We start from the raw sequence: 18,740 nt of genomic DNA, 5'->3' as shown, positions 1-18,740 counted from the left end.
TGGAGAGGGGAACCAGTGGGGCACTTATAGTTTAGGCATCGGGAACCACAATGATAAACGGCCTGTGTCCTACACCAGTTTCCCTTCCCCAGGCTGGGCCAAGTCAGAAATCTAACTTTTTCTGGCATCCAGACTCCAGGTCCAGGAGCAGAACCTTAACACTTGACCATGAAAGGGAGTGTATGTGGTAGGGGAAGGTCCCACATATTGAAAACCTGTGTGCTCTCATCCAACCCTCAGAAGAATGCTGTGAGACAGGAAGTCATCTACTCTTAACAGATGAGGAGACTGAGGCTTAAAGAGGTTAAATGCTTACAGCAGCTGTAGAGTCTAACAGTTAAGCTCTTGAAGGGAACCAAAGTTTTGCTACCCTGAAGCTGCTTTGGGGATACTGATTTTAAGCTGCTTATGAAGAACAGAACACTCAGAAATCTAATAACCCATTCCCCACCTGGCCCTTTCTCCTCTGTCCAAAAAGGTCTTATGTACCCATTGGGGTCTTGTTGTCTTTGGAATTTTTATGCCTATGTGAATTCCCCATGAACATGTATTAAAAACTTATTTTCTCCTGTTACTCTTCTGTGTTAATTTGATGATTAGCTCAGCCAGAACAACTTAAAAGGTGAGAGAAAAATTATTAATATTTTTAGCTGCCACACTCTTTTTTTGGCATTAGGAGTTTTGACATTTGGTTGGATTTGAACCTAGTCTGCCATTATTAGCTTTGTCACCATTGGCAGGTTACTTACTCTCTCTGTGACCCCATTTCCTCGTCCTTAAAACAAGAATAAAAATACACATTTTAAAAGTTGTTGGAAAACCAAGTGCATTAATATGTTAAGTGTCCAGACAGGGCTGGTACAAAGTAAGAACTCAGGAAAGATGGGCTTTTAATAAGGCTGTTCAAGCCATGAGTAAAAACAAGAGACCCCAACTCTACCTTTGATCCAGCACCATCCTTATTCACTCATAACCCCTCCCTTTCGGGAGGCTGCTCACCAGTTCCCTTCCCCCAGTGGAGACTTTTTATTTTTAAGATTTTATTTATTTATTTTTAGAAAGAAGGGAAGGGAAGGAGAAAGAGAGGAAGAGAAACATCGATCAGTTGCCTCTCACACATGCCCCAACCAGGGACTGGGCCTGCAACCCATGTGCCCTGACCAGGAATCGAACTGACGACCTTTACTCTTTGTGGGAGGATGCCCACACTGGTCAGGACCAGAGGACTTTTTTTGCCATCTACTCCAAACAGGCAGTCTTCCCTGCACTTCCTAGGGCTAGGAGTCTCCTATACCTGCAAGATATCCCAGAGAAAGGGCCCACCTGTGGGCTGGCTGCTCACTCTCTGGATTCCAGATAGCAGGTGTCTATAGTCCAAACTAGGAGGAAGGAGGGATCCAGACTGAAGCATGTCTGTCATTCAGGCATTCACCAAATATTTATTATCCAAACATTAGAGTAGGTATTGGGAATGGGGTGGTGATCAGGAAGGACCCATTCCTTGTCCTTATGACATTTACAGTTTAGGCATCAAGAACAATAGTAAATAAGCAATTAGTTAATTTTGAAAGGAAACCTGCCCTCAGGGGTGACTTGGGACCCAGGAAGGCAAGCATGTGATTCAGAGAGGACAGAGGAGGATACTCAGGAACCCCAGCCTGGGTGGGAATGAGTCTCTGCCCTGACCACTTGGCTGGATCCAGCCTATGGTATGGGAGAGCCCCTGTGGCCACCTGAATCTCTACTCTAGATGCTGAAGTTGTTTCCAGGGTTGGTTTGTTGTCTCTTGTTTTGCAAACAGCACAGCAGAGCCTCCTCCTCCCTCCCCTCCCCTTCCAGATCGAGGCTATTTATTCCTAGTGACAAGCGTGAGGATCCCATGGGGGGTGGCCTCAAAGATCTGGTGGGGCTTTGTGTTCCTGGTAGGCGCCAGTCCTCCCTCCAGGGCACAGCAAGGAAGCCAGAGGGTTGGAAACTGTAGAGGTGAGGAAGGAGGGGTTCCCTCCACCCCTGCTGGAGTGCCCTGATGGTGCACACTCCTCACACCCCTGCCTGAGAAGCCCAGAAATCATGAGGCCAAGGATTAGGGTCTCCCCTGGGCTTCAAAAGTCAAAACTATTCCTGGGCACTGTGGAAATCTCGGCAGGACTTCCCAGTCACAGGATGCAATTGGAGGCGAGGAGGTGTCTACTTTTGTTTTTGCCACTCAAGAGTTGTGGAATAAAGCCCTTCGAAAGGCAAGGCCCTAAGGTGGCAGGGTTGTGGGGGATGCGGGGCCAGTCCTCGCTTCACTCTGTTTCCAGAGATCACCTAGGTCCCTGAAAGGGCCATGACTGCAGAGTCAAAAACCACCCTCTCCTCCAGGCTGGATTAGGCCTCTTTCACAACCTCGGGCTGCGTGTGGCCCCTGGGGGTAAACTGGGGGCGGAGGGAGGACACGAAAAGGGCATGAAGACTCTTGGTCCCCAAATGGACCTGGCTTGGCTGGTTCCTGTACCCTTGCCTGAGACTGAATACAGCAGTCTCCCGTTCCAGCTGGGGGCGGGGGGGAGAAGAAAGGGGAGCAGGGACAGAGGATAGCCAAAGCTGCAGGGAGGGGACAGGGGCGGTGTCCTGGCCTCCGAGAAAGGTTGGGAGAGTCAGGTTAGGCTGGACCTGAGGAGGGGGACCAGGGCAGGCTCCAGTCTAAAAGGAAAGGGGGGGCGGGGTCTGGCCCCCCGCCTCGGGGACCAGGGGCCGGGGGCGGGGTCCGCACCCGGCGGACAGGGGCGGCTGGGGGCGGGGTCCGGGCGGGGCGGGCCCCGGCGCTCACTTCCTCGGGGAGGGGTTGGGGCCGCGCTCCCACTCGCCCACAAGGTCCGGGTGCAGCCGGCAGCCTCGCCGGCAGCTCGCTCGGCCCCCGCGCGGCCCGGCGCGCAGGCAGAAGCCGCCGAGGGACGCGGGCCCGGTATCTCGCACCACCCCCCGCTGCCGCCACGAGCACCGTGCCCCGCTGCAGCCGCCCGCTTCGAGGTGAGATCCCCGCTGAGCCCGGCTCCGATCCCAGCGCCTGGCCCCAGCCCTCGAGCCGCGGAGGCGGCCCGCCCACTGCCTCCGCCGGGGTCCGGCCGCGGGCGCCCAGGACGCTAAGCCCAGGAGGGTGTCCTCCAGACCCCAAGGCTCCGGGCCGCCGGGAGGGGCGGGGATTGCTGGGGGAGTTGGGCGGGGGAAGGGGCCAAGTTTGAAATGGAAAAGCCCGAGTCTCGAAATAGAGACCCGGCGGGTTTGAGAAACTGAGGCTCCCGGAAAGCCCTGTGGAGCGGGAGACCGAGACCGGACACGAGCGACAGGCTGCAGAGTTATCCGGAACAGGGACAGAGACTTGGGCTTAGAGTCACCGAGAGACAGACCTGGGGCTTAGGGACGGACCCAGGTTTTGTGGAGCATTTTAGGAAAAAGCGGACAATGACTCCAGAGAACACTCCACAGGGCCCTTCCCAGGGCCTTGGAGGGGCCTGAGCAAGTGAGGGGCCCAGGAGCCTAAGCCTCCTTAGCCTGCACTGAATCAGCCTCTGAGAGGCTTGTAAAGACATCCAGAGACCCAGAGACAGGGACGCTCAGGCAGACAGAGCTGGTAAGAGGTAGAGAATACGGGTGGGGTGGGGACCAAGACAATCCTCTCAATAGAGACACTAAGAGACCAGACCTGGGTGTTCAGAAATTCACAGAGGCGGGCAGTTGGGAGATAGCCAGTCAGAGATAGGGAGACAGCCACACGGTACAGACAGCTGTGAAGTGTACAGAGACAGACAGAAGCTGAGTGGAACAGCGCTAGACACCGAGAGACTGAGATTTAATGGAGGCACACGACAGCTTCCAAGAAGGACCCTGAGAGACTGGCTGGGAAGACTGGGAAGTGAGAATGTGGGGAAACAAACTCCGGGCCAGCCGAGACCCCATGAGGACAGGACCTGAGACAGTAAAATTGAGATCAAGAAAGAGCCCCAGGCATACACCAAGACAGCCCCAACTTATTTTTAAACTCAGATCTTGGACGGGTTGCTTCAGCCCTGGGGGACCTGGGGTGAATGAACTGTTCCTCTCTTGTCCCTAGAGCAGCTGCTGGATCCTGCTTCCCACCCACCCCCACCACCGCTCTTCCCCTAAATTGTTGTGACTCCCAAGCTTCGTGGGGGGGTGGGGGAGGAGGGAGAGAAGACAGTCTGGGGTGGGTGCCTGGTAGCAGGGGGTGGGGTGGGGGAATTAGATTTCTCTCCTTCAGTCTCCTGTCAATTCCAGGGAGCTGGGGGAGGGGTCTTTTCTGATCCTGACTCACAGCTGTGGGGCCTGGCCAGGGTTCTAACTAGTGGGGGCTGGAGGGGGGCAAAAGGGTTGAGTGACTGGCATGGGTAATTGGAAAGGCTCCTGGGTGTCTTCCAATTGAAGGACTGGCAGCTGGGCAGAAGAGCCAGGCTTCTGTACTACTACTGATGTCACCAAGCATCTCATGTCCCCCTGCTCTTAAATACTGATCACCCCCTCCACCACCACTGCAGCATTCCCAGGGAAAGAGAAACAAGAAAAGGGCCCCTGGGCTCTCTGATACCTGAATGACCTTGAGTGTGCCCCTCCTCTCTCCCTGGCCTCTGCTCAGCTGTAAAATAGGGATGACACACTGTCCTGCCTGCCTGCCCTTTGTGAGATCTGATGCAACAGTGGGTGGCTGGGTGGGAATGCACTTGGTGAAAGGCAAAGCAGCATACAGATGTGTGCACCTGTGTACCTGTGTGAGGGGTCTCAGAGTTATGCTTGCTGGAGTCAGGCTGGCCCCATAGTCTGGGCCTCTTTGGTGCCACCAGCAGAGCCAGGGATTCCCTCTTTGTTTTCTCCCTGGCCCTACATTGAGAATGCCCAGGTCAAATCCCAGGCCAGCTTCCTGACCCAGACCTGGCTAAGAAACTATTGTCTGACCCTAGTATAACGGAGGAGCTAATAATTAAAACAGTAATATCCTCCATTTAGTGACAACCAACTTAACTGCAAGGTGCTTTCTGCATATCATCACATTTTAGTCCAACAATAACCCCAGGAGGTGTGACGTCCTAGTAGATGGGAAAACAGGATCAGAGAGGTAGAATGACTTGCCCAGGATCTCTGAGGTTCATATGTCGCAGCTCAAACCTTTGCACACCACATGCCACAACCATTTAACCAGCCGTTCTGAGCTCTGAGAGGTTCTCTGAGAGGTGCCAGATGTGTGTGTCTGGGTCAGGTGTAAGGGGGGTTGCGTTAGTGGGGGCAGGAGCTGAGAGCCGTCTGGCCAACTAAGCAGTCTCCCTTGCACAGCCCCTTGCAAGACTGGCTCCCTTGGGCCCCTAGACCTGCCAGGGAAAGGGGGAGGAGGGAAATGGGCAGAGACAGGTGGGCCTTGATAGTGCCCTTCACTCTGTCCTCACTAGAGCCCAGCTGGACAGACTAGGGGATTCTGGGAAGAGAAACAGAAGCCATGCCCATACCTTATTTGGGGTGCCCCTGTCTCAGAGTGATGACTGCCTCCCAGGGGGCGGGCCCAGGGCTAGCATGGGCCTGGGAAGGTGGCAGCTGCTTAGAGCCCAGCCAGGAAGGAAGGAAAAGGCCTGGGGCACTCCTGGACAGAGGTATGGCCACCTGTGTGGCCCCCTGCTGCCCAGTGGCTGACAGCCCAGGCAATCCTCAGATGTTGGGCCAGAGGAAACCCAGGCCTGAGTGGCAGGGAGCAGACTGAGAAGGGGGGGTACCCTCCATCCTACAATATAGCCCCTACCCCAGAAGTCCCTGCTCTGAAGACCCCGGCTTCTGGTGGCCTCATGCCCTGGCCTGGGGTGTGAACTGAATGTCCTCCCATCGTACAGAAGGACAGCTGTGAGCTCACAAGCCATCCCTTCAAAAGAGCCAGACTCTACAGGCTTGGGGCGTCTACTGGCGCCTGGAGTCTGAACTCCAAGCCAGAGCAATGCTTGTTGGGAGAATTTCCCACTAGGGGTGGCTGAAAGAAGGAGGGCTTTTCCTTCAACTTGAGCCAGGACAGGCTCTGGGGACTGCCAGTTCCTGAGGTTTAACATGGAGGGAGTGGGTTGGTGGGTTCCTTTGTACTCCCCCGGCTCATCTGCAGCTGTGAGAACATCCCCTTTCTGCAGGTCCTGTTGGTTCCTCTCCAGCCACCCCGGGATCCCTGTCCTCAGAGAGCAGGCTTCATGATAGAGGAGCCTGGAGGTGGGGAGCTCTGAATCCAGGGCTAGAAACTGGAATCGGGCAGCAGAAGGGACCAGGAACCCCACTTCCCTACCCGCCCCACTCCCCATGCTCCTGTTCCAGAGGCAGCTGTGTGGATGACCTCATCCCACAAATATGCTTTGTTCCTGAGAAAATGGAAAGTGTCTGAGGTTTGGTTGGGCGGTGGGTGTCTGCAGCAACAGCTCTTAGGGCTTCCCCTTGCCGGACTCCCCATCTAAGAGGGGGCCTGATTGGGGAGAAAATGTCTTCAGCGGCTCCCACTCTCACCCTTCACTCCCCCTGCCCCAAATCCTTAGAAATCAAAAAAGCTGGGGAATACACTCTCTCTCCCTGAGGCAGGGGGGAAATCATGACCCAGGAGATGGAAAGATACTGGGGCTTTGCCAGATGCCGCCAGGAGAGCTGCCCCGCGGCAGGAGAGGGCAGGGAGGCACACTGCAGAATCTGTCTCCAGTCCTCCTCTCCCTCTCTTTCCTCTCCCCTGTTGCTGGCAAAACCTGACGTTTGGCCATCTGGGCTGCCACAGCTGCTGCAGATGTTGCTAGGCCAAGGCTGCCCAAGCTGGTGTGACCAGAGACCCAGCAGGGGGTGAGGACAGAGGGTCCAGCTGGGGAAGCTCAGCCAGGTCCAGCTTGCAAGATTTCCTTCCTGCTTTAACCTAGGCTGAGCCTCTGAAGTCCTTGTTGCTGGGCTGATTCTCCTGGGAGGTGAGGCTCAATGACATCGCCTCCTCCACCTCCACCATTCATCCGCCCACCATCCCCCTAACATTCCGCTGTTTCCTGGATGGGGATAGGAGTGGGAACAGCCCAGTTCCATCCCTATGCTTCCCACTGCAGCCCTCTGCATAGGGGTTCCTTTATCCATATTTCAAGGTCCCTGCCTAGGAGTCAGGAGAGGGTGGAAGTGCTATTTATATGGGACAGGACAGGGTGGCTCTCTGCCCCTGCTCTTGCCCCCTTGGGGACAGTAGGGACAGTGGAGGCTAAACTCAGGCTGGGGCAGGAAATGAGTCACTGACCCAGGAAAAGCCCCCTCCCCCCAGATCTGCCAGGGCCCAGATAAGAAAACAACTTCTGCTTCCTGATTTTTTCCTGACCCCCTTCCACCCTCATAGTTAAATACAGAAATAAACACACAGGACTCCTGTGTTCCCAGAAGCACCCCTTCCCCATCACCACCTGCTCTGACCTAGAATTTTCTGTGCCTGGTCTCTTGCTCTTTATCATGCCAAGGGCTTTTGCAAGGGACTAAGCCACAGCCCCTCTTGGTGACCCCACTGCACCTTGTGTCCCTACAGGGCTCACTCACAGCCACCATGAGCGAGGCCTTTGACTGTGCAAAATGCAGTGAGTCCCTGTATGGCCGCAAATACATTCAGACAGACAACGGCCCCTACTGTGTACCCTGCTACGACAACACCTTTGCCAACACCTGTGCCGAGTGCCAGCAGCTGATCGGGCATGACTCAAGGGTAAGGACCAGACCTGGCAGGGCCAGGAGTGGGTGGAGGCTGGCAGGAAGGGGCAAAGGTGCCAGAGCCCCTGCCATGCTTCCGGCAGGAGCTGTTCTACGAAGACCGCCACTTCCACGAGGGCTGCTTCCGCTGCTGCCGCTGCCAGCGCTCCCTAGCCGATGAGCCCTTCACCTGCCAGGACAGTGAGCTGCTCTGCAATGACTGCTACTGCAGTGCCTTCTCCTCACAGTGCTCCGCCTGTGGGGAGACCGTCATGCCGGGTATGTCCCTGAGGGCTCATTGTGTGTGGGACCGGCATGCCTGGCATCTATGTAGGGTTCATGCATATGCAAGGGACTGGCATGCCTGTCTGCTACATACATGGAGGCTTATACTGTAAAGACCTGCACAGATAGCATGTTCCTGGAAACTCAGTGTATGCAGGATCTGTCGTGCTTGTATGCTCTGGGGAACTTAGCATGCATGGGGACTGCATGCCCAGGTATACACATGAAAGCTTAGCATGTACAGAAACTGACAAGCTTGGTACATTCCTGAGGGTTTAACATGTGCTAGACCAGTGGGCCTGGTATACACCTGTGGTCTTACTATATATGGGCAGACTGACACACCTAGGGGGCTTAGCATGTCTGAAGAGCTCTATGTTTGGTACATGTAGGAGCTAAGAGTATATTGGGACTGTCATGCTTGGTGCATTGGGGCTTGTTGTGTGCAGAGACAGGTGAACAGAGGGTTTAACATGGGTGTTGAGTCGCATGCCTAATATATATCGGTGAAGATTTAGAATATGTAGAGAATGGCATAATTAGGACATGCAGGGACTTAGCATGTACTGAACTTATCATGTCCAAAACATTAGAACTTTGTGTAGGCAGAGACTTGCTTGGCTAGTATAAGTGGGGTCTTTGTGCTGAAACCATATCTGGTTTATAAGGGCTTAGCATATACTGAGTCATCATGCCTGTGACATGAGGCAGTCATATCATGTCCATATGGAGACTTCAGATATGTCAAACCCTCCTGCCTAGTTTATGGGGGCTTAGCGTGTGCAATAAACATGGTGGGGACCCTGCTGCATGTGCATGGACACCATCCTGCTCGGGCTATGGAAGCAGTGGGCATTCTCCTTGGTGGGGGTTGGGTAGCAGAGGGTGGCACTCAGGAGTTTGGGACACAGGTTCTAAGTGGGGTCCCTGTTCCCTACAGGGTCCCGGAAGCTGGAGTATGGAGGCCAGACGTGGCATGAGCACTGCTTCCTGTGCAGTGGCTGTGAGCAGCCGCTGGGCTCCCGTTCCTTTGTGCCCGACAAGGGTGCGCACTACTGCGTGCCCTGTTACGAGAACAAGTTTGCTCCTCGCTGCGCCCGCTGCAGCAAGGTGTGGGCTGGGCCAGCAGGGTGGGGGCACTGGTCTCCACTGCACGCATGGGTGGGGGTGAGCAAGCCTCTGTTGTGGGGTGGGAATCTCCACTCCCCACTGCTGACAGATGCTGCCCCCGCAGACGCTGACACAGGGTGGCGTGACGTACCGTGACCAGCCCTGGCATCGAGAATGCCTGGTCTGCACTGGGTGCCAGACACCCCTGGCTGGGCAGCAGTTCACCTCCCGGGATGATGATCCCTACTGTGTGGCCTGTTTTGGAGAACTCTTTGCACCTAAGTGCAGCAGCTGCAAGCGCCCCATCACAGGTGGGATAAGGGTCAAATAACTGCGGGTAGGAGGGTGCAGGCAAGGGAATGGGATGAGATTGGGTGAGACTGAGGGCCAGGACCGCCCTCTAGATCTGCAGAGCTAACTTCCAGTCTCCCTCCAGGACTTGGTGGAGGCAAGTATGTGTCCTTTGAAGACCGCCACTGGCACCACAGCTGCTTCGCCTGTGCCCGCTGCTCCACCTCCCTGGTGGGCCAAGGCTTCGTGCCAGATGGAGACCAAGTACTATGCCAGGGCTGCAGCCAGGCAGGACCCTGAGCCAGGGCTCCTGGACCCAGGCCCTCCCAAACCAGGACTCGAGGACTAAGGCTCCTTTTCCAAACCACCTCTGGGACCCAGCCTCTCCCCAAATTGGGGCTTCCCCTGGGCTCCAGGATTCAGCCTCCCCTCTCCCAACATCCACAAACTGGTACTCCCTGACCCAGGGCCCCCACTCCTGGGCTCTTACAGAACCACTTATTGAGATCCCCCCCCAAGCCTGAACTCTAGAACTCAGCCCTGTCCATTAGTGTCATGGTTCCCAGACCAGTCCCCCTCCCCAAATCAGGGCTCTATAGGACTCTGGGACCCAGACCCCTTCATTCTAGGCTTCTCTGCAGAGACTTGGTGTCTCTTATGGTTGCCTGAGAAGTCCTATCTATACTCAGGCTTGACCCTTCCCACCCCTATTCCACTCCTGTCCCCAGGGCTGGGGCTATTTGGGCAGCAGGTCAGGGGTTCACTGGTTAGGCGGTCCTAGGGTACAGGGTTTTTCCCAGCCCATGTTCGTTGAGTGTTTTCTCATTTCAGCTCCATTTTGCCCAGAGATGGGCAGAGGGGTGGGATCGTTTTATTCACTTCCATGTTCTGCAATAAAGCAGTGTGAGGTAGCACAGGCCTCTGTGTGTTTGTCTGGAGGTGGAGGGGGAAGAAAAGTTCCTTTCAAACTCTGCAGTGCAGGGCAGAGGGGGGAGCTGCGGGCCACAGGATGGGGAATCTCTCTGGAGAAAGGGGTTCCCCGCCGCTGCTACCGTCCCTCTAGGGCTTAGCCGGCCTCCCTCCTGCTGGCTAAGGGCTTTTTCCTCCCGTGGAGAAGGGAGGGGTTTGGGAGAGGTTCTGAACGGAAGCAGGGGTGCCAGTGGGTTACCCCGTCTGGTACAAATCCTGCCCGCCCCCTCCCCCCGCTTAACTGTCCTTTCCAAATCCCGTAGAGCACCCGGTGCGGATCCCGAGTCTGAACCCAGACCCTCAGCCCCCTTCCCCCTCTTCCCGAGGATTAGCTGAGGCGGCTGGGGATCCGCTCGCGGCCACACGTTTTTTGCCAAAAAAGGCAAGGATGCAGCTGCACGCGCCGCAAGAACATCTGGATCCGATTCCCGGCATGAATGGGTCATGGCCCCACCCCCGCCCCTTTCCCTCTCCCGCCCCCCAGTGATTCAAGGGCGGGGGCGGGAATGAGCCAGTGAGCGAGCGGGACTGGCCCCCAAAGTGGGGAGATGGGGTGGAGCGCTGCCCCCCTCACCCGGCGTCCGACGCCCCTGTCCCTGCCTGCACCGTGGCCTGCGGTCTGGGCTCGCCGTCTGACTGTCGGAGGAAGGCGGAGGGCTCTGGGCACTCCCTGCACGCTCAGGCTCAGGCGCTCCAAGGCGCCCCTGGTCTCGCCGGCAGCCTCCTAGGGTGGGGGCTGCTGCTGAGGGGCAGGCGGACCCTGGCGCCCAGTGGAGGAGGGGCCCTCGGTAGGGCAGAACCGAGTGATTATATGTATCGCATATGAGAAATCCTCCCAGAACTACTGTGGGGCGGGCATTTTTTTCCATTTCACAGAGGTGGAGAATCCGCTTGCCAGTTCCCAAAAGTTACGCAGGTAGTCGCTGGTAGATAGTGATCTAATCCTTTTCAAACTGCCTCCCTGGCCCTATTCGAATTCTAAACTTTATGAATCCATGGTTGACATTTTCAACAAACCTTTAGGAATGCCCACTCTTAATGAATGATTATATGTTTCTGTTTTTGTCCCTTTCTTCCACCAGCCTCTGTGAGGACTGGGCTCGTGCCTGCCTTACTCGCCCCTCCATTCTCAGCTCCCGGCACTTACTACAGGTTAAGTAAATACTTGTTGAGGACAGTAGTCCAAGCATAGAAAACAGCTGGTGAAAAGGCCCACAGGCCTGAAAAAAACATGGTGCTTTGGGGAAGCAACAAGTAATTTCATTTGGAGGAAGTACCCAGAGACTAAAACGGCGGGCAGAGGCCAGATCATGAAAAGTCAGACGTAAAGCAGCCAGTGGAAATGTTTAAGCAGGGCCATGAGATGATCACCCTGGCTGCGGTATGAATAATGGATTGGAAGGTAAGATGAGCAGGCTGGTTAGGAGGCTAGTGCAGTCGTCCAGGTGAGAGATAATAAGGCAGGTGGCAGCAGGGGTGGAAAAGACAGGACTTGGTGATTGGCTGGAGAGAGTGGGGAAGGAGGCTTTAGGGACAGGAAGGCATCAGGTGAATGGTGTTGCTTAGGTGATCTACCCACCAAGAGGAAGAGATGTGCAGATCCAATACTGTGTCATTGATTTCAAGATAAACAGTTTCCAGATTTAACATATCAGAAACCCAGATGCATTATATAATCAAAGGTGTGAAATAGTTTAACTGACAATTTCTTCTTTCTTTCATAGTGGAATATAAAATAATGGTGAGGTTAACATCTGATGGAATCTCATATTCAGTAAAATACGGTGGATCCCAAACCTTACCAAAAAAAAAAAAGAGAGAGAGAGAGAGAGAGAGACTAGTTGGGCCTCTGCAATCCTGAATAGACATTTCTTACCGCTTTCCTAGAGGTGCAGGAAAAGCTTCTGGTGAGGAGTTGTACCTGGGGTCATCTCCCTAACATTGAGGTCTTGCTTAAATTTTAGACATAAGTATAACCCTCACAACATTATTTGATGTGAACCCCAAGAATTTACTTGCTGAGATGGAGACCATGGTCAACTGAGCCTAGGAGCCGTGTGCTGGCAGAGGATTCTAGTATACTCTGTATACCATGAAAAATCTGATTGAACTCACAGTTTCCCACACTATGCCCTCCTTGCAATTACTGTTGGTGGTTGATGATCCTTCTCTTCCTTTGTGAGTGGAAGGGGAAAAGGACATAGTGTAAGTGATTATCATGGAGGGGAAAAAATCCTCCCCCTTGTCTCAAATGGAGCACACTTTTACTTGTTTACCTGAGGCTCTGTTTCCCCAGTTTGCCTGAAGACAGCCTATCCTTTTTTTATTCCAGTACCTTTTAGATTTGTTTACATTTTGTTGGCAGTGGTGGGATCTGATGCTGCCCCCAGGCTTTCTTCCTGATGCCATCTCAGAACCAAAGCCCTGGTGCCAGCAAGAGTCCTTTGTGCTCAGTTGTTTCCCAGTGGTGCTGAGAGGCCTCGGGTAAGTGTCCTCTCAGATCGAAACCTCCCACACTGCCAGTTGCGGTCTCGGAGACTCTGTTCACTTCAGGGAAGGGACTATTTATAAAATGTGATTCGGACTTGGTTCATAGGGCTCTTGGAACCTCATCCATAAGGCTCAGACTCCATATAATTCTTTGGACCTTGTCCATAAAGTTTTGTGGGGACAGTTAGGCTTAAGGGGCACTCAAAGGGATGAAGGGACATCTTCATTAGGCGACTATGAATGGGCAGCCCATGTCCTAAGTTCGCTTTCAATGACCAGCCACCCTCTGGTACCCCAGCCAACTTTATGCACAAGACCTCTGGCTCAAAAAGCTGTACCTGGCCAGGTTTTTGGACAAAAATCACTGGGACACAGAATGATCTTAAATTTTGCTGGCCCGAATGGGCTCTTTTAGGATTTCAAAACTAGCTTATTTGCACATTCAATTGCAACAAAGAAAATACCCTACTGAACCTCTCAAAGATAATGGGAGGCTTCCTTTAACTGGTACCTGAAGAACTCTAAACAAAACCTGTTACCACCCCTTGTAAAGAAAAGAATTCTAAATTAAATAAATGCCTTAATAAATTAGAAAAGCAATTTGCATCTGTAAAATTGTAGTTAAAGAGGAACCATTAGGAAACTCTTCCTCTAAATTTTGCACGTTATTCTGAAGCGAACAAGCCTCCAGAAAAACCACCCTCTTCCCCTCTTCAGCCATTCCCACTTCACTCCACTTTCTCCTCCCTTTTCTACTTTTTCCAAACATCCCTTTTTCTCCTCTCCTGATATCTCTACTTCTCTTAATGCACCAGACCTTCCTCCCCTTCCTTAATAGTTTCTTTTAAGGTTGAATCAGGTAATGGAGACAACCAAAATTCTTATGTCGCTTGGACTAAATCCAAATTTATGGCCCTAGTAAAGGATTTTCCTGACCCTAAGCTTAATGCCCTTGAATTTGAATGGCATTTCAATCTAATTATCAATGCCTAGCAGCCTGGTTTTTCTCATTTTTATCAACTTATTCACGTGTTATAGAAAATGTTTAGCCTGGAAATTTTTGTTGGCTGCTGATTGGAAAAAACCTCTGGAGGACTTTAACTGGTGCCCAGGGCTTTGAGAAGGCACAAAAACGGGCCACAAAATTATTAGAGTTACCCTCCAAATCTTTCCTTGCCAAGTTATTTGAAAAGCCATACAGCATTGCATACCAAAAAAGGACAACCTGTTCTTGACTATTTTGATTGATTTGAACAGACTTTCCAACAAAATTCAGAGATGAAAAAAAATTGACTGATGAAGCTCTCAGTCTGTTCAATTCCATATTTGTGGCCAGCTTTTCTGAAGCCTTCAGTACCGTAGTAAAACAACATAATCTTAGCTGGGCCACAAGACAACTGCACGAGATAGCCTTTTTGGCTAACCAGATAAGACTTTGGAGAAAGACAGGGAACCTAGGGCTACATGAGCCCCAGATTACCAAGAAAAGACTACTAAGCTCTGGCACTCCAAATACAACAATTAAAAAGAGATACCCCACTTTTCCCAAAAGCAGCCAGTAGTAACTTCTGAAAATGGTTTGATATTCAGTTGACCCATAAAACCCCACGAAATCATGCAAATCAGGAGGTTCAAATCTTGTCCTGGCTGGTGTGTCTCAGTCAATTGAATGTCGGCCTGTGAACCGAAAGGTAGCCAGTTTGATTCCCAGTCAAGGCACATGCCTGGGTTGTGGGCCAGGATCCCAGTTGGGGGCATGGGAGAGGCAATTGATTGATGTATCTCTGACACATCGATGTTCTCTCCCTCTTTCTCCCTCCCTTACACTCTCTCTAAAAAATAAATAAAAATCTTCCTTAAAAATTAAGAAAAAAGGCATTTCAAATCTTTGTGTTCACCTTAAGAACACTTGTGAAACTGCCCAGGCCATCAAGGGTATGCATATTCTAAAAGCCACCAAGTATCTGAAGGTTGTTGCCACTTTACATGGTGGAGTTGGAAGGTGGAGCTGGACACAGGGTCAGTGGCCCAAAAAGAGTGCTGAGTTTTGTGCTGCACATGCTTAAAAGTGCAGAGAGTAGTGCAGAACTTAAGGGTTTACAGTGATTCTTTTTTTTTCTTAATTGACTTTATAGCAAGAGAAGGAGTGAGGGAGAGAATGAAACATCTATTTGTTGTCCTATTTATTTATGCATTCATTGGTTGCTTCTTGTATGTGCCCTGACTCGGAATCGAACCCACAACCTTGGTGTATTGGGACAATGCTCCAACCAACCAAGCTACCCGGCCAGGGCCAAACTTGGGGGTTTAGATGTAGATCAGCACATTCAGGTGTACAAAACTCCCAAGATGCCACATAGAACTTACAGAGTTCATGGGGGGTTAACCCATTCATGAGATCTCCCTGCCACACTGAGATGATTCTTAGTGAAAAGAGCAGATTATTCCTAAACCAGAAGAGGTGGCTGCACAGAAGAAAGAGATATCCCAGAAGAAACTGAAGAAACAAAAACTTATGGCCCAGGGGTAAATTCAGCATAAAATAAATACTATTAAGAAAAAGAGAGAGAGCATAATCAATAAAGCATTTAAAAAGAGAGAGAGAGAGAGAGAGAGACACCAGAGTTTCCAGCCCCTCAAAATCAAAATCAGAAACTTCTTGTTTCTGTAAACCCTGGACAGTTTTAAAAAGACTGTCTTGCCCTGGTCACTGTGGCTCAGTTGGCTGGACATTATCCTGTAAACTAGAAGGTCGCTGGTTTGATTCCCATTCAGGACATATGCCTGGGTTTTGTGTTTGGTCCCCAGCTGGGGTGTGTGCAAGAGGCAACTGATCACTGTTTCTCACTCACACTGATGTTTATCTCCCTCTCTTTCTCCCTTCATTCCTTTCTCTCTAGAATCAATAAAAGAAAAAAAATTAATTAAAAGGCATTGTCTCAAGTACAAATGATGGCTATAACTAAACCCTGATAAAGTTTACCAACCCTCATTCTCTAAGCAGGACTAGGGCTGCTCCAGGGACATTAAGGGGACATTTCCCCTACTTAAAACAAACCAATTAGGGAATTAGATGTAAAAATCAGGGACAAACTGGTGAGAGCTGTAATTGACACTGGAGACCTGTCTGTCGTCAACCCCAACATGCTTTCAGAACTCCCCAGAGTTCTGAATTTATTCAGATGTTCAGTGTAGCCAACAAACCTATGACAGTCCCTAAGTCCTTACTCATCTTTTTTCAGTTGAGACTTCTTACTGGTTATCATCATTTCTTACTCATTCCATCAGCTCCCATATACCTCTTGGGAAGAGAGATTTTAGAAACCTACCAAGCCCACATTTCCTTTTCTCACCAGGGGATCCTATTCTCTAGGTTGGCTCTCACCCAAATCCCCACTTACTCCACTAGCCTCATCAACTACACACATCCACTATATACATCCTGTTCTCCAAGTGCTGTCCAAAAGCCTTTGGGCATGGTCCAACATTGACGTGAGCCATATCCATTCAGCAACCTCAGTCAAAATACAGATAGACCCCAATAAGCTCCTCCTTAATATTAAACAATACCCCCTAAACCCTGAGGCATTAGCCAGGATACAACCTATAGTAGATGACCATAGATAGATGATAGATAAATAGATAGTCTGTCCAGAATGTATCCAGTCATATAATATGAAAAACAGACATTTATTGAAGAAACATTGTACACAGGATAATGATGTCACAGTTCCCTTCAAAGTAGGCACCTTGGGACCTCACACAGTTATCCTAATTGCCATCAGCTTCCCCATCGTATTTTTCTGAATCTCATCGACAGTCTGAAATCTCTTCCCTTTCAAAGGTGATTTTAGTTTTTGGAAAAGCCAGAAGTCGCAGGGCACCAAATCTGGGCTGTAGGGGGTGCTGCATCACCTGGGTGATATGATGTTTTGCCAAAAAACTCTGCACGAGACTTGATGCATGAGTTGTCGTAATAAAGCTACCAATCACCAGTTGCCCATAGCTGCGGCTTTCTGAATCAACTGAATAGTTTCCACAGAGTAATGTTCAAGTTTAATGCAAAATTTGATGCAGATTCATTGCTCTACTCAGTCAATTTGAACGCAATGGCCACACAGTACACACGCTCACTCAATGGAGTCTACCACCCCCCACTGACTAGTACAGTGAAGTTGTCCGTGTTCATGCAGGCACATTGCAGTGCACTCTCCTTGGCTGCCAGGTTACATTGATGTTGTGCAAACTGTTCTCATGTTTACAATGGCTGGACTTTTTCCAGACAGACCATATATATATATATATATATATATACATATATAATTTTTTTTTACACTTATATATGTTCCCAGGGTCAGCCCTTGTAATACCCTCATCTTACCCATCTGCAAAATGGAAGAGGATGGCAATTTTTTCAAGACCTCAGTGCCATAAATAACAGCCATTCCCTGACATTCCATGGTTTCCAAAGCCCACACCCTGGTCTCTAAAGTTCCCTTGAAAGCTATTGACCTCTGCAGTGCATTTTTCAGTAGATTCAGACAGCCAATCTCTTTCAACCTTTATGTGGAAAGGCCAACAATTTCCTTGGACTTTTTCCTCAAGGATTCACAAAACCCCCGACTTATTTTTCCCAAATCCTTAAGGCCTATCTAGCCATGATTTCCTTGCTACATCAATAATTTACTCTTTTTTAAAAAAGATTTTTTGAAATTTATTTTAGAGAGAGGGGGAGGGAGGGAGAAAGAAAGGAAGAGAAACATCAAGTGGTTGCCTCTCACATGCCCCCAAGTGGGGACCTGGTCCGCAACCCATGAATGTGCGCACCCTGATGGAGGTGGTGGGGTATTGAACAAGTAACCTTTTGGTTCATAGTCCTGCACTCAACTCACTGAGGCACACCAGGCAAGGTGATGATTTACTCTTATGTTCCCCTTCTGAAGAGGCTTACTGTTACAGAAACAGGGGAGTCCAAAAACAAACCCCAGAGTTTGCGGCTGGGAGACAGGGAAAAAGGAAGCAGCTTTCAGGATGCCCTTGCATGCCCGGAGCTAGTGGCTGGAAACATTGTTACACAAAGATCTGCTTTACTTCCAAGGCTCAGGAAGATGGAAGGGATCTTGGACTGTGGGATGGTACGGAAGAAGCAGACAGAGCCTACGTAGGGTTCTGTGAATGGTCAGAACTGTTCTTGCAACACCCAGTGCGTCAGAGGATGCAGTCAGGGAGAGAGAAGCAGCTGCGGACATTTTACCTCTCTCTGGCTCTGGGGCTCTCTCTCTCTCTCTGGCCCTGCCTCTCGTGGGCTCCCTCCATGTGGCTTGGAGAAGGGGCCTCCAGGCTGCTTTAAGAAGAGGCTCTCACCATGCGGTTTTGAGGATAGGAGATCCATGCAGTTTACAGGAAGAAGGTAGTTTAAAAGGAGGCTGAGAATCAAGGCGGTCCTGCATTGAGAGCTGGAGGCACCACAGCACAGAAAGGACCTCCCCAATCAGAATTGAGTGATTGGCAGCTACTGGTAAAGCTGAACTGTGTCTAGGAAGTAGGGAAACGGTGTTTCTGACTTTCCTAAGACTGGCCAGGTCTGAGAGGGGAAGGCAGAACTATGTGCAAATAAACAATTCTTTTTCTTTTCAACAAACTCTGGTATTGAGAGTTACAATTCTGGTGGCGGGCAATAGGGCCCCTAACTAAACAGCCCGTGGGTTCTGTTTCAATCGGAGCAGCCCAGGGGTTCTGTTACATTGCCTCATTGACAGCCTTCATGTACTTCATAACCTAACTTCCAAAGGAGACAAGAGAATTTTGTCACATCTCCATTTAATTCTTAGGAACCTCCTGACTCCAGAAGGATTAAATCTTGATCCATCATGCTACATGACATT

The 18,740-nt window shown here is 50.9% G+C and overlaps 1 protein-coding gene across 1 annotated transcript; it reads left to right on the top strand.

Annotated features, from left to right (window-relative positions):
- Positions 1 to 2,838: 2,838 nt before the first annotated feature.
- FHL3 (four and a half LIM domains 3) lies at positions 2,839 to 10,307 on the top strand. Its single transcript, XM_090269154.1, has 6 exons — positions 2,839 to 3,012; positions 7,553 to 7,726; positions 7,815 to 7,989; positions 8,936 to 9,105; positions 9,230 to 9,416; positions 9,542 to 10,307. Exons 2-6 carry the CDS (start codon positions 7,571 to 7,573, stop codon positions 9,694 to 9,696), a joined length of 843 nt encoding a protein of 280 aa, XP_090125280.1. The 5' UTR covers positions 2,839 to 3,012; positions 7,553 to 7,570; the 3' UTR covers positions 9,697 to 10,307.
- The last annotated feature ends 8,433 nt before the right edge of the window (positions 10,308 to 18,740 follow it).

This window comes from Furipterus horrens, unplaced genomic scaffold, assembly GCF_987537825.1.
Source record: "Furipterus horrens unplaced genomic scaffold, mFurHor1.1.pri manual_scaffold_3, whole genome shotgun sequence".
Lineage (NCBI taxonomy): Eukaryota > Metazoa > Chordata > Mammalia > Chiroptera > Furipteridae > Furipterus > Furipterus horrens.
This window is presented reverse-complemented; position numbering and strand designations above follow the sequence as displayed.

What these genes read in the sequence shown, in the direction of transcription:
- FHL3 (XM_090269154.1), top strand. Translation starts at nt 7,571, where the DNA reads ATGAGCGAGGCCTTTGACTGTGCAAAATGCAGTGAGTCCCTGTATGGC. An exon ending in TGATCGGGCATGACTCAAGG is followed by an intron (nt 7,727 to 7,814) that starts GTAAGGACCAGA and finishes TGCTTCCGGCAG; the next exon opens with GAGCTGTTCTACGAAGACCG. An exon ending in CTGCAAGCGCCCCATCACAG is followed by an intron (nt 9,417 to 9,541) that starts GTGGGATAAGGG and finishes GTCTCCCTCCAG; the next exon opens with GACTTGGTGGAGGCAAGTAT.